The following is a 15,189-nucleotide window of genomic DNA, read 5'->3' as shown; positions in this document are numbered from 1 at the left end:
ACACACGCGCGCGCACACACGCGCGCACACGCAGCGCCAGAGCCGCGCTCCCGCTCCCTCCGCGCTCCCCTGCGCGGCCGGCGTTCGCACCGCTCGCTCTCCGATCAACGGCAGCCGAGGAACACCCCCCCCCCCCCCCCGCCCGCCGCTGTCCGGCCCTTAGTGCCCGAGGGGGGAGGAGGAGGAGGGAGGCAAGAGGAATAAGTCCACCAGTACCAACAACAACAACAAAACCCACCAACAAATCTGCACTAGCGCCTGAGTCCTCCTCCTCTCAGACCGTCGCCTGCCTGGCATCGCCGCTCATCGGGCTGCTGTGCTGAGACTTTGTTTCAAGTAAAAAAAAAAAGAAAAAAAAAAAAAGAAAAAAATCCATCGCTTGCTCAGCCACTTCCATTTTTCCCCCCCTGCAGTCTCGCTGGTTTGAGGTTGTGGTGCTTTTTTTTTTTTTTTTTTTTTTTTTTTCCTTCATGTGGTTGGATTTGGTGGATCCGGAGCCAAAGCTGCTTTTTTCCCTCGGTGGGGTGTGCGTGTGGCGTGCGGGGGTTTTCTCGCCGCGTTTTTTATCTTCTGCTGCTTTTTTAATCTTGGTTTTGAACCTGAGCCGGGGAAAATGGGAAACGGTGCTTCCGACAGAAGGGGAATCTCTCCATCACTGTTGTTGGGACGTGTGCCTGTGGTGCTAGTCTTTTAGAGAAATAGCCTGACAGCTTTCGGAGTGGAAGGTAAGGGTGCCCGGGGCATTTCCATTTCCCATTTCCAGGGATTACGACTGGAGAGCTTTTAGCTTGGGATTCCGGGGAGGAGGCGGCGGAGGAGGGGGACAGGCTGTTGCTGAAGGATAGAGAGAGAGACAGCACATACAAAATGATCTCTGCATTTACTTCAGCGCTGCAGTTTAAAAGTTAGAGAAGTCCGTTTGGCGACAGGTCTGCTTCCCCGAGAGTAATTTCCAGCGAGACGAAGAAAACCTGAGGTTTGTGCACGATTGGGGTAATTTTATTGGGGGGGTTGGGTGGGGGGAGATGTTAGGTTAATAGGAAGTTAAAATAAGAGGAGTCAGTGGGTCTTCTGCTGGGGAAAAAATAAGTGGAGTGATGGCGCCGTCTATGTTCGGCTAAACTACAGTGTCACCTAGAAAATCAGTTTGGGGAATATCCAAACTAAACGCCCGTTTGCTTTTCGGCAGAAAAGGGTTCCCCCCCTTCCCTAAAGGGCAACCTTAAGCCTCTGTGCCCGTCCTTTAACTCCATCCTCCATGGAAAAGGAAGATTTTATTTAATCTGGGTGCCTAATCCTTTTGGCAAGCAGCTTCCCTCTTGTATTTAGCACTATTGCAAACTAAATGAAATGCTGCCGGCACATTCGATTTGGATGTGTGTGCGTGTGTAATACACCGAGGGAGAGGGAGATTAAGACAAAATTGTGTATCAGTAGCTTTGTATGAACAAACACATAACTAAAATGAGGGCTATCTGATTACGTTTCTTCACAGAAAACAGCCTAGCACTGCAGACGTCTTTATTTTTCTAATTTCATAGAGGATGAGAAAAGTCAGAGGCTTTTTCCTTTTTAAATTAAAAAACAACTAAGGCCCCTTTTTGCTTTCTAGATTATAAAATTAATCCTTTTTCATGGGTGGAATTCCTAATTTAGACACTTATTGTCACATTGGCTTTCAACGCCTACACCATCCTGAATAACACTGCGCAGAACTGCAATGCCTGCAAAGTGCTTCAGAAAAGGGGAAATTGTTTCCAGAATTCCCTATAAGTTTCTATTTTTTAAAACCTTAAATGCTGTACCGACCCTATTTGGAGAAGGAGGACCATATTATTCATTGAGATGGATGCTCAGAAAGAGAAAATCTGACTGTGTGGATAGAACTGACAGCAGCTCTGCTTTTTTTTTTTTTTTTTTTTTTTTTTTTTTAACTGTAGCTATAAAGAGGGTTAGAGTTGGTGCTGCTTTGCCCATTTCAAGATTCAGAGTTTGAATTGTAATCTAGGAGATATGAAAATCTCTTCAAGGGAGCTTAATCTAGTGATTTGCTGTGTGTTACGCAATGGGAGACAGAAGATGCCTTGCTGTTTGGTGAGGAGATGAAAAGCTAGGCAAAGACACATATCAAAACTCAGTGTCTGTGAGTGTATATCTGCCTCTGCTTATAGAGCAACAGTGGAAGAGACTGAAATCCAGAGAGTTTTGAAATTAGCTTGGCATCACTTCTGCCTACTTGCCTTTGAAAACAGAAGGTGAAAAACTACTTATTTGTAAGGGATAACTCAAAGGTTAATGCTGAAAATGTTCAATTTTTGTTGGTTTTTTTTTTTTTTTTTTTTTTGGATAACATTACGCAGGCAAATATAACTAATGTTCACTTCATTAGGCCACTGTTAAGAGAACAGAGCTCTAGAGGAGGCTGTAGCAGTTGACAGGTGCAGTAAAACAGCTTTATTTGGTGATACTAGCAGAGAAAAGGTAATATATCATCATTCAAGCACACATCTGCAAAGCCCAGGAGCTAATCAGACAGTACAAGATATTCAGAGTAAGAGGGCAAGCAAGAGACCCAGTACAGTGCAATAGGTGTAGAGGTCCTACTATAGCTGTGCAAGCTATATAGAGTTAATGGTTGTAGACACTAATATAGTGATCCATTTTATATATCCTAAGAGGTTGTAGCACATTTGAATTCCTATCTTAAAATGCTGGCACTTAGTAGTGGTGTCAGACCACCACTAGTTTCATCTGTCCATCTTTGTTTCTTTCTCTGATAGTCTCAACATTTTATTAATATATTAATCTTAGTACTTCCTTCCTGGGATTTATTTTTATAAAGACCTCTGTATGCCAGGTGGCCACTGTGAATGCATGTAGACATATGGAATATAATATTCCGTCTGTAACAAATACTATTTGGGCTTTTTAAAATTATGGCTGTAATTCTTCACAGTTACTTCCCAGACTTAATAGAAAAATAATACATAACAACAGATGATACCGGCTTTCTTGATCTATTCTGGTGAAATTCTCCACGTGCACAATGTATGTGCACAGATATGAATAAAGCAGACTACTTATTTACTTTTGGAATAAATAAATAAATAAATTGTCCTGCTTTTAGTCCGTCGGGTAAGGCGTCTAAATTTTTACCTAAGCTGAGCAGTTCTAGTCCATGCCATGATGACTACTGCCTAGACAGGAGAGGACATTCCTATTAATAATCTAATAGATTTTTTATTTTTTTTTTAATTTCGATGTAGAAGATTGGGCTGTCGCGATGGCCACGTGATGGCGCTGTTCACACAGCAGCAAAGCGTTCCCTTGTGTCATAAAATAAAAATTACCTGCCCTTCTTTCTGAAAGGGGTTCTAACTGCAAGCTTGAAAACAGCTGGCTCGAATATTGGAAGGAGTTTGGTTTTCAATGCATGAAGAATTCTACTTGCATTTTCATTTCATTTCATCTCCTGCAGGCCAAATGACATAGGATGAAGGCTGTTCGTAATTTGCTGATTTATATATTTTCCACCTATCTACTGGTTATGTTTGGATTTAATGCTGCCCAAGACTTCTGGTGTTCCACGCTGGTGAAGGGGGTCATTTATGGATCGTATTCTGTAAGTGAAATGTTTCCAAAAAACTTCACAAACTGCACTTGGACACTGGAAAATCCAGATCCGACCAAATATAGTATTTACCTGAAATTTTCCAAAAAGGACTTCAGCTGCTCCAACTTCTCCCTCCTGGCTTATCAGTTTGATCATTTTTCCCATGAAAAAATAAAGGATCTTTTAAAAAATAACCACTCTATAATGCAGCTCTGTGATTCCAAGAATGCTTTTGTATTTTTGCAGTATGATAAGAATTTTATTCAGATACGCCGCGTCTATCCTATCGATTTCCTAGGATTACACAAAAAAGAAGAAGACCAAAAATCCTTCTTTGAGTTTTTGGTGTTGAACAAGGTGAGCCCGAGCCAGTTTGGGTGCCATGTGTTATGCACTTGGTTGGAGAGCTGCTTGAAATCCGAGAACGGGAGAACCGAGTCCTGTGGGATCATGTATACAAAATGCACCTGCCCTCAGCATTTGGGAGAATGGGGAATAGATGACCAGTCCCTGGTGTTGCTCAATAATGTGGTGCTGCCCCTCAATGAGCAGACAGAGGGCTGCTTGACCCAGGAGCTGCAAACCACCCAGGTCTGCAACCTCACCAGAGAAGCCAAACGGCCTCCAAAAGAAGGTAGGTGCTTCTTGAGGGGGGGTGTTGGGGAGGGGGGGTTGTTGGGGGGGGTTGAATCCCACACCGGTGTGTAGGTCTTGTTGCCGTCTCTCTTTGATACTCACATTCATTTGACTTGCTCTCCACTGCGGCTTGCCTCCAGAGGAGGTGAAAGGGCTGGAAACAATGTACACTCCCTCTGGGCAAGGAGGGATGCATTCTCTTTTCTAAACTGGTCTAGCCTTCAGCATCATGTTCTGCTGAGCAGTACAGAAACTCCTCATATGTAGATTCCCTCTGTTTTTAGCCCTCACTTACAGCAATGCCCACAGGTGATGAGCCAGGAATCACTCACCGTTTCTTTACTGTTACACTCAAGTACAAAATCTTGATGAGATCCCTTGACTTTGCAAGGAAAATGTTTCCAAAGGCATGTGGGCATCCTGAGTAGAACACCCAGATATCTGCTATGGTCAGGACACCTGGTCCCAACTGTGACAGACTTAAAAACAATCTATAAAACAAACGTGGTTCTCCAGGGCAAGCCCTCTGCCCGTGATGCCTAGAGATACAAACCACCATGCACAGTCAGCACATGCCTCTTTGACTTGACAGACCTGCAGGCTGCTGCTGTGCCCCTTTCCCAGGAGGTGTCAACTTCAGGAGATGAAGGCTTTGCATCTCACAGCAATACTAGTGGGGTGGGTGGATGTGTCAGTCCTGACAGCTGCTTCGTGTCCCTGTTGGAAAAGGTGGGTTGTGGAAGGGTGGGAAGCCAGGAATCCAGCAATTAGAGTGGCAGTCCACGGTCTCACTGCTTCACATGTCCTGCTTTGGCCTCCTGATGTTTTGGAGAGGTCTGGGGGTGATTTTAGGAAGGGTGCAGAGGGGACCGGAGGGTGGGAAAGCATAGGTTGAACACAAATTGGGGGTTCTTTTGTGCAACCTATGCATGTGGGGGTGCTTCAGAGCAGCCATGCAGGGCAGACAGGAGGTCTTTGCCCCTGCAGCAAGGGATAAATCATCCAGCCCAGGGTGCTGCATTTTCATGCAGGAAATGTTCCCACTCTTCTTGTTTTCTGCATAGCCACAAAGCTCCCAGTCTGTGGAGAGGCAGCGCCAAGCTCCCAGCCCCCCTAATAGAAGTGGCTTTGTGGAGGAATGTAACATTGACACGTTGTTAGGAGAGGATTTTCTTTAAGGGCAGCCAAGCCCCAGTGCTGTGGGAGAAGAAAAGCTGAACTTGCTCCAGCTGCCGCGGTGCCAGCGGCCGCGGGCAGGGCAGGGGGGTGGGGAGGGGGACAGGGGACACTTTGGTGTCCTGCAGGTCTCTCCACGCACCCAACAGCTCGGAGCCGGGGAAACGCAGCCATCTGAAATGACAGGGAAGCTCCCCTCCTGTAAACTCCCAGAGAAACCTGCGCAGCGGCAGGGATGCTATTTAACATCGTTTAGAGCTAATTAGTGCCCCGGGAGGCGGAGGCAGCTCCGGCTTCGGCGCCGGGCTCTGCCCGCAGAGGCCACGGCGAGCAGCTCCCGCAGGGGCCGAGGCGCGTCCCCGGGGATGCTGAGGTGCCACCTCGCCGCTGGGGACAGGAGACACAGCGGGGAGCACAGGCTGCCGAGGTCCCTTCGTAGCTCTCCTGAAAATAGGCTGGGTTTCAGGGGATGCGTGTCTCCCGTGTAAAACACCCACTTTCTTTCCCTTAGCAGAGAGGACAAAGAATGCTTAGGGCAAATATTGCAATTTGTTTTAGTTTCTGTAAATTTTGAAACACGTTTGCAACATATTTTCTTTCCAGTCTCAGTCATGTTTTAATTCTTGCCCTAATTGCAGCTCTCCCTGGATACTGCCTTGATAAACAGCATTGTTAGAGTGGGTGTAAATTTTATTTCTTTAGGTGAAAGGTATCCTTCATTTGTTTTGCCATAGTAGTTCTTATTTGAGTGTGTGTGTGTGCGGCTGAGAATTTTAACAATAATATAATTATTTAAATGTTTTATTTAATTACTCCATGCACTTGGAAAATGTTCATTAGTCTGTTACGGAAAGTTAAAATCAGTTAGTAAATTAAGCCTCACGGTCCTTCTCAGTAGCAGTATGCTCTTTGTTCAGTCTTATGCTCAGTTTGTCTTATGCTCAGTTCAGTGTTTGAAGCATTTTTTTGTCTTTCCTACAGAAAGTTAACAATCTGCAAGAGAGGTGTGTTGATTCCTTTTCTGTAGACAAATTCATATTTATCAAGCAGGTTGGTCAGTGTATTCGTCTTTATAAAGCTGGCTTGTGGTTCAGTTGGAGGTTTTATTGAGGGATCAAAATGTAGAATATTCCTAGCACAAACATGATGCAATTCATCACTTGTGTCAGCAAACATTTAGGGAAGAAATAGAAAAGTTTCTTGGGCAACCTGGTTTGAGTTAGATCAGCACAGGTAGTAAAAATAAGGGTGACCAATAACAGAAAGGTTTCTTGTATTCATAGTGCTAAATGAAAATGCAGTTTTATTAGCATCAGTTGAGTTTTGAAGGGAATTACCATACCACTGTTGCCTATCACTTTGAGAGAGCTCCGGACTTGGTGAGATTGTATTTTAAGAATTTGTGCATTACTTTGAGGTTTGGTACTGACATTGCCTAGCAATGGCTTTCAGAAAGGAATTGCAAAGACTTGACAGCTTTCTTAAAAGATTGTGCATACTCTCCCATCCTTCAGATTTGCTTTCTACGTGAAAGCTTGACTACATGAAATACAAAATCTTTCCCCAAAACTATTTCCAGCACCCTTCAAGAACTATAATGTAAATAGAGAACATTTAAATTAAAGCCTACTACTTCTTTTTTGAACCTCTGAAGATTTTTATAATTTTGAATATGATAAATGGCTTAGGAAAATGGATGAAAGACAGTATTTTTCCATTTCAAAAATTTGCAGCATTTTACAAAAGATGTGACAAGTACATAATAGATGATTGTGTTTCTAAAAGTGCTGAACTGCTTGAACAATTAAAGGAACTAGGTCAAAAAAGGAAACTGTAACCATTTATTTTTTTTTAATAAAATGGTTTGGAAATGTGTAGCTTAACCAGCATGTCTTCCATAAGCAGATCGTCACTGATGTCACTGATTGAAGCAATATTGAAAATCACCACATTTTCACTAAGACCCAGTTTCCATTTTTCCATAGTCTTATATCTGAGATGCTTAGCTTGGATCAAAGCACTAGCAAATAGATCTCAGTGAAGTCTCAGGCAGGGGCCTGAATTTAAGAGCTTAAGGGAATTTGTCCTCTTGATCTTCAGTGCTGTGACTGAAGTATCTCAGGAAGTATCTGTCAATATGACATGGCTCAGGTCCAACTTTTGTGGACCTGTAAGCCTTTGTATGTAGTCAATCCATATATTTTTATGAATGATGTAATAAGAATGCAAAAACGTATTTTCTCATTGTGACCACTATAAAGCAATATATATACATATGTAATGGTTTACTTAGAAACTTTATTTTGGAGTTTTCTGTTATAAAACAATATAAATATTTATTTTGTCTTCTTACATTCATCAGCAGAAGAAAAGGAAAGGGGAGAAATTCACGTTAATTAAATCTTGGTATTTGGAGTTCCAGATGTAATTTTGTATATAATGTTCATTCAGTATAAATTATTATTATTATTATTATTATTATTATTATTATTATTATTATTATTATTATTATTATTTGAATGTGACATTGTTCTACTTTCTCATAAATTCTGTTTGCTTGCTGCACATTGGCACCTCAGCATTTGGCAACTGTTGGGTTTTTGTTTGTTTCTAATTTCAGACCTGAAAGCAACAGGGATCTCTCACTTGATTTACTATTTATGTTCCTTTAATACAATAATTCATGCTATATTGTTGAATAAGAGTAAGATGCAAATAGTATTGTGAAATGTTCATGGCATAAATGAATTTATTTATATGTCATTCCATGAATGCCCAACTCTTGTTGCACACATTTAAGATGAATTTATAATATTCATCACATACCCAGAGATGACTAGATGGCTGAGTAGGCTGGACATCCCTCATCAGAAAATCATATGCAGTAGTAACATGCCATAGCATGGCTTTATCAGAGGATTTAAACTGTTAAATCAATGCAGGATTTGTCTAGGAAGATCAAAAATTACAAAATGGAGTCTAACATCCGCATAGAGATATTTAAAATTTAGTGTGTTAACAACTATTTAATATTAAAGTGAAAAAAGAAAACGCTCAGACAATATCCATTACAATAGGAATATATATACACATATATATAGCTTTGCTTCCAGTTAAAAAAAAAATAATAAAAAGTGTGGTTAGTATATGAACAATATGTTTATGTTTAAATATATATATGTCTGAGTTGTAATTTCTTTGGTATCACAGTTTATATCACTACTTCTCACTCTAAGATGATGGCATATTATTTATTTTGGGAAGAAATGTCAGCATACTGCAAGAGTTTGCCCTGCCTTCACTGATATCATAGGTGTACTATATAGGATATGAACACTGGTTTTCCATAAACTCAATCATAAATCATTGTTGACAATAGCATGCTAGAAGCTGCTTTGTAACCTAAACAGTGATCTAGATTCACCAAGGCACCTTTTAAACTTAAATTAAACCTCTATTTATGTGCATTATTGCACATCAGACATCATGCAGACCTGTTCTCAGATGGGGACAAATGCTGCTAAAGACTTCCATTTTAAGATCACTAACTCTAAGTAGAAGATGATGATAAAGAATGAGGAATACCTATATATATATATTTTAAAAAATAGTGTTGAGACTGAAGACAAAAAATACCTGAATTAGGAACAGAATTCCTGAATGAGGAACAGCACTTGCTGCTGGTTCCTGTGAAAAAGAACTCAATAGCACCAAGTCCTGTACCACCAAATATTTCAGACAAGTCAGGTCTTCTGTAATTGCTTTTGTCATATGAGTAAGCCATGCTTTTTTTCCTCAAATACTTTTATTACAATTAGTCTGGCTGGGCAGAGTACTCAATGGCTTTACAGCACTTTAGACCTGTCCTTGAGTGTACTTTTTACTAATGTGTAAGTGTTCACATGTAGAACAGTCATTAACTGCTGTTAATGGTGATTCTGTTTACACAGTAGGATTTTAGTTATTAGGTCTCGGTGACATTACATGGAATTATGACATAATGGAAGTACTGCATTTCTTATTTTGTAGTGTTTTTACCTATGCATATATATTTTATAAATGTATATAACATAGAGATTCTGTGGTCTATTACACATTCTTTTAAAAACTATTGTTTAGAGCTATCCATATTGCTCTTTTGTTTAGTTTTCTGCTTGCAAAAGCATAGGAAAATGTGCTTTGTGTGTTGGTATACACAGAGGAATATTCAGAGGAGACTTTCTTTTTCTCTTCTTTGGGAATTAATTTTATGAAGCTCATTCAGTTGTGTTTTATCAAAGGATTCCAACTCAAAGTTGTAGTCTTCAAATCGAAGTTTAGCTGCTTATTTATAAATATGCAGTAATTGTAATAAAACAAAGGTCACTGCAGAATTCCATTGAGCATTATTTGCATTCACTGTTAACAAGAAATATAAAATACTCCTTAGGATGGAGAAAGTTGTACATGACATAAAATACAAATTTACAAATTATGCATCATTGATACATGAATATTTCAGAGTTAGAGCCCTTTATGCTGGTTAAATCTCAACAGGAAGACAGTCAATTTTTTCAAAGTTGTTCTCAGTTTTGTTAATCTGTAAGTTACAAATAATGTTTATATCAAATTAATGATGATTTTTTTCTTATGGACTAGCCACCATCAAAATTAATTAAACCAATCTACAATAACTCTGTATGAGATTACTGTTGTTACTTTATTCTTCAATGGACAAATCATTGTCCTTCACAAAAGCAAATTCCTAATGTTATAATTTGGTCTAAATAAAAATTAGATTAGAGCCCACAGAATAGATGTGAAACAGTGATACAATGTGTTCTTTCTATCAATTGCAAATTATTTCACGATTTATATTTAATTCTATCATTTCAGGTTTCTTATGCTTCTTTCTGTTTAGTTTTAGTTTTGAATGAATCCTTGACACTGGGTAGAGTGAAAAACATGCACTGAAGAAAAATGCTATTTTTGTAACTGTTTGCTGCGTTCTTGTCTCTTCTTTTAGCTGATAGTCTCTCAATGTATTTCCCTTCAGTTTCTGTGGTTTTTGTTCTTTGTTATCTTATGGTGAAGGAAGATGTATAATGCATCCTTGGTGTGTGTAGTTGAAATTTGTAAGCAAGATGTTTTATAGTTATTCAGTTCAAATTTTATTTATACCAACCTGAAATTGAAAACATTAAAAAAAAAAAAAAAAAAAAAAAAGATAAAATTTTGGTAGTTTGATAGAAAAATAGGCCTTTTGGGCAAGTTTTCCACAATTTGCTTTCTTTTAATTCATCAGTAAATGTAAAACTGTTTGGGTGTCAGCAGCTTTGGTTCCTATTGTTCTTCATGTGTTAATTGTTCAGATATCAATTATGCAGAGACATATAGTATGGTTCATATCTTTCATCTATTGCTGGTAGTTGTGTGCCTTTAAACAGATTTGCTGAAGGATGATGGTGGAGGGTTGAAGGATCAAGAGAGCAATTCTCCAGCTCCTAGCTGTAGAAAATGAACTAAACTTCTTTTCTAACTACAGTAGGAAATACCTTTTGTTATAAGGGAATATGTTCAGCCTTGCCTCCACTGAGGTATACTACTACAGGTTGCTTGTGTCAATCTGAGACCTGCTGAGGCTGCTGAGATGGCACTGTCTTCATTCCTTTCCCTTTGCTGAACTATTTTAGCACATGAGCCAAGCAGAAAATTGTTCAGCTATAGTTTTTGTTTGTTTGTGTAGTGTTGTTTTTTGTTTTGTTTGGGGGGAAGAGGGGTGTTATTTGTTGTTTTGTTTGTTTTGTTTTGTTTTACTCTTTTTAGGTGATCTCGATGTTGGGTGAGTGTGCTACAGTGGCCCAGCAGAGCCTCTATCGGTATCAAAAAGTGGCACAAGAAATTGCTGGAAAGGAAAGGCTGTGCTAGTTGTAGCCAGGTTTAGGTTGGTTTAGGCCCAAAAAAAAATTTATCAAAAAAGCAGTCAAAAAGCATCATTCTTGCCCATTCTTTTGCATGTGTTAGCAGCCAGTTGCACAATTCTATATTTCTAGGGAAATATATCAGGTTCAGTTACAGTATTACCAATGGATCCTTCAAAATAGCATCCAAGATATGTGTTCAACCAGAGCTTCCCACTGATCACTAAAGAGTTGTTCAAATTGCTGTGAAAGTATGCACAGAGTGCCCAGAGATGATTCTGCAAAGCCCTTGAAACATTCCTGTAGTGCATCTGGAAAGGGCTTAAATTACAGATTAGAAAATCAGGGAACTGAATTAGTGCTATTTATTCTTGTGAAGGAATAGTGTTGCCCATGCTTCATGTAAGAAGAGAACTTTTTTTCCTTAAAGGATTTTGGAAAATATTAAATCTTAAGATTTCATGTTGAATCTTTCTTTGAATCCTAAATGGTTCACTTTTCTCACACATTTTTTGCTTTTCTCATGTATGAATATATCCTTTGCAGTCCCTTCTGTTAATGTGCACATAGAGGAGGTGAATTGTCTGCAAAGCTGGGCACTTCAGCTTGAACAATGAGTTATGTTTTTATCTTTGGAAATGTTTTGTTTGTTCTGCAGTATTGGCTAGTGTCCGCACTGATTGGCACACATACAGGTGCTCCACACTGCTAGATTTGAAGGCTGATGGATGTGCTTCATACGGATGAAGGAAAGGAGGAAAAAGATTTGGCACTGCAGGAATAATATGAGTACAGAGCTTAGTCCAGCTGGTCCTGTCTCCACCAAATGTCTAGCAAGTCACTGACAATACAGAGAGTATCATGATTTTGCTGTCCTTGGAGGGGAGGGTTCCAAGGCTGGGATAATAGCCAGTCCCAGCACCTGGTAAAGTTGTGGCAGTTATGTATAGGGCCATAGGGCTTCAGCTGATTATGCTATTATTTGGGTTCATAAATCCAATAAATATGAAGCTAAATGCTTGAAGGAGAATTACAATCAGAAGAAAAGTTTGATAATTATTGTCCTGGGAGCAATGTAATATACTTAAACAATTGGAGCAAGGCCTGGAACCTATGCTTTCCTGTCTTGCAAATGAATGTTCAAATTATTGCATATCTCTTTAGTCCAATGAATATGTAATTAATCCTCAAAAATCAGTGCAGCTTCAGATCTGGGAAAAAAATAAAGGCTATTCCTGCTCCTTGACCAGACAAACCTTCTGAGAACCAGAGCCACTGAGTCCAAATTGCTGCAGGTGCTGCAGTTGATTATAGGGTGATCAGGTCAGGGTTAGTAGTAGATTGTAAAAGGAGGGTTCTATCTTTGACTGTGGTTCATACAGAGTTTGGTCAGGTAGATATGGTCCAAGCCCACCTTTTTGATTAGACCCCGCTAAATAGGTGGAAGTGACTCTTTGGAGGTTGCCACTTCTAAGGAAATGTCCAGACTCCTATGTGCACCTTGTGCACATTGCTTATGGTTGCTGCTGGCATACCAGTAGGTATGAGCTGCTCTGGGATGACCATTTTGGAGATCCCCATTTCAGATGTAGGCCTTGTGGGGCATGTAAAATATTTGATTTGTTTTGTAAATATAGTTTCTGTAAATCACTTCCATTCCCCATAGTACTGCTATAATAGCAACGCCTTGCCTTCTGGTGAAATTATGAGGATAAATACATCAAAACTTATAGGATACTCAGTAAGCAGAGTTATACAAGTACTTAAACCGTATAGATTATGCCATCAATGATAAACCTGAAAGATATATATCTTTATATATATATATATTTTTTTCTTACAGTTCTGATGAAAATCAAATCCATATTGGCTTCCGGTATTTTGCAGCACTTAAAGTGCGAGTTTGATTTTACTGACTGTTTTGAAGAGGAAATATATAACAGAATCACAGAATCACACAGGAATGAATGAATCTTACATTTATCTGCTGTTACATATTTTTAAGATTTTTGGTAATGGATTTTTGTCCTGGTTAAGTTTGAAATGTTGCCAAAAAAAAAAAAAAAAAAAAAGTTTGACAACATAACATGTATAGTAACTTTACAATTAAAGATTTTCTATAATAAATAAGGCATGAAGAGGAACCCAGGCATACTTGGATGTAGCATCTAAATGATTTTCAGACATGACTGGATTCATACTTTTGTGTTCACTTGCACGTAATTAATCTCAATGAATCAATAGGATTATTCAGGTAAATGAGATTTAATTAATTAAAAGGTTTGACAGTAAAGACCCTTAAATGAAAATGTAGATAGTCTTTAATATATATAGTCAATATTAGAACAGCAAACAATTATTTTATTATTAATGGGATTAATTTGGTTCCAGATTCAGAAAACTAAAATTATAATGGTTAATATCATCTAAAAACACCAGTAGAAGTTTTCTTTTTGGAACAAACAGATTTTTCAAAAGGAGGTTTTCAAGAGTTACGTTTTATTCAGCATCTTTCTCTTTCTTGCATATTGCGTAGTGTATTTATATATTTTATTAACTTATTTCAAGGATTATTCTTCCTTTTTTTTTCTTTTTTTCTTTTTTTCCTTTCAGAATTTAGTTTCATTATATTACATGCTCATGATTTGTGCTTCATTTTTCTAAGGATAGCCAGTAGAAGTGACATTTTGAATATCCTGGATGTTTAACAGTTCTTTCAATGCACTCCATTGATGAATCCAAGAAACTAAAATTTGGGGTAGTTTCCTTAATTGGGCAGTAATCAATCTAACTTTACAATTTTGTTTCCTCTTCTTGTTTCCTCTATTAAATTATAATTGCACTAACAGCTCTCTGTTTCCTTTTTGGAAATGGCTTTATGCTTGGAAATGGCTTTTATCCACCTGAAATCTGCAATGATGTCCCAAATCATTTGTGTTTTATAATTATCTTCATTCATTTCTCAAGGGTTAATGTTACATTCCAAATACTGTTGTGGTCAAAAAAGAAGTGCACATCAATCAAAGACTTTGCTGTTAGTTTAATTAAAAATTTAACAGTGTAATAAAGGGTTACAACAGAAATTACTAATTACTACAGAAAAATGAAGTATTTGAAGAACATGCTTAATAATAAACTAGATATATGTACCCACCTTCTCTTAGCTACCTTTTTTGTGTGCAGTGCCCCTTTAAGTGCTTCTCTAGTCTAAAGATTTTTGGCATCAGTCATGGAGTAGAGTAGTACAGAGAATTATCAAAGTCCCTCCCATGAAGGAATTCTCTGTCTGGTCACCTTCTTTTCACTCAGTGGTCTGCCTGGGCCTATTTTTGTGTGGTTTTTGACATGCTTTTACATATTTACTGTCTTGCAGCTTCATCTTATACCTGAGTTTACGATATAAGGACTATCTTATATAAACAGGATAAATATTCTCTGTTCTCTGTTTTTATTGTTTCTGCACTACTTTGACTGATCATGCATGATCCCAGCTTTGGGATCCTGACTACCATCCTGAGCACCTCATTATCCCTGTTGGACCTGTGCTCCTCTGCAATGCATCCAGTGGAGGCTCTCATACCATGACTCTCCTTTTCAATTATTACCATATAAGCTGGGGTAATAAGTACATCATTTTATACAGACCTACTATTTTTTCTACCAACTATTTTAATAAAAATATGGTTATACTGACTGCTTATATAAAGCAAAAGTTAAACAAATCAGGCAATAGCTGCCTGATCATTGAACAAACTTAAACAAAGCTCCAGGAATAATCAGACAGGTTCAGACAACATTTGACACATCCTGAGGCATTTTACTTGGCAACATCAGTCCAGTATTTATTGGGATACAGGGCTACAC

At 38.7% G+C, this 15,189-nt stretch overlaps 1 protein-coding gene across 6 annotated transcripts in view; it reads left to right on the top strand.

The window, feature by feature from the left end:
- The first annotated feature begins 487 nt into the window (after positions 1-487).
- Positions 488-15,189, top strand: part of ADGRB3 (adhesion G protein-coupled receptor B3) — a 463,233-nt gene continuing 448,531 nt past the window's right edge. For 5 of the 6 annotated variants that reach the window (XM_084515008.1, XM_084515009.1, XM_084515007.1 and 2 more), the window contains exons 1-2: positions 488-725; positions 3,479-4,247. In XM_084515008.1, the coding sequence (XP_084371134.1) occupies positions 3,494-4,247 (754 nt within the window). In that variant the 5' untranslated portion in view covers positions 488-725; positions 3,479-3,493. Of the gene's footprint in view, positions 726-889; positions 977-3,478; positions 4,248-15,189 lie in introns of all 6 variants that reach the window. The other variant, XM_084515005.1, reaches the window with a different exon arrangement.

This window comes from Aythya ferina (assembly GCF_964211825.1).
Source record: "Aythya ferina genome assembly, chromosome: 3".
NCBI lineage: Eukaryota > Metazoa > Chordata > Aves > Anseriformes > Anatidae > Aythya > Aythya ferina.
Note: the sequence above shows the minus strand (reverse complement) of the source record. Positions and strands in the feature narration are given on the sequence as shown.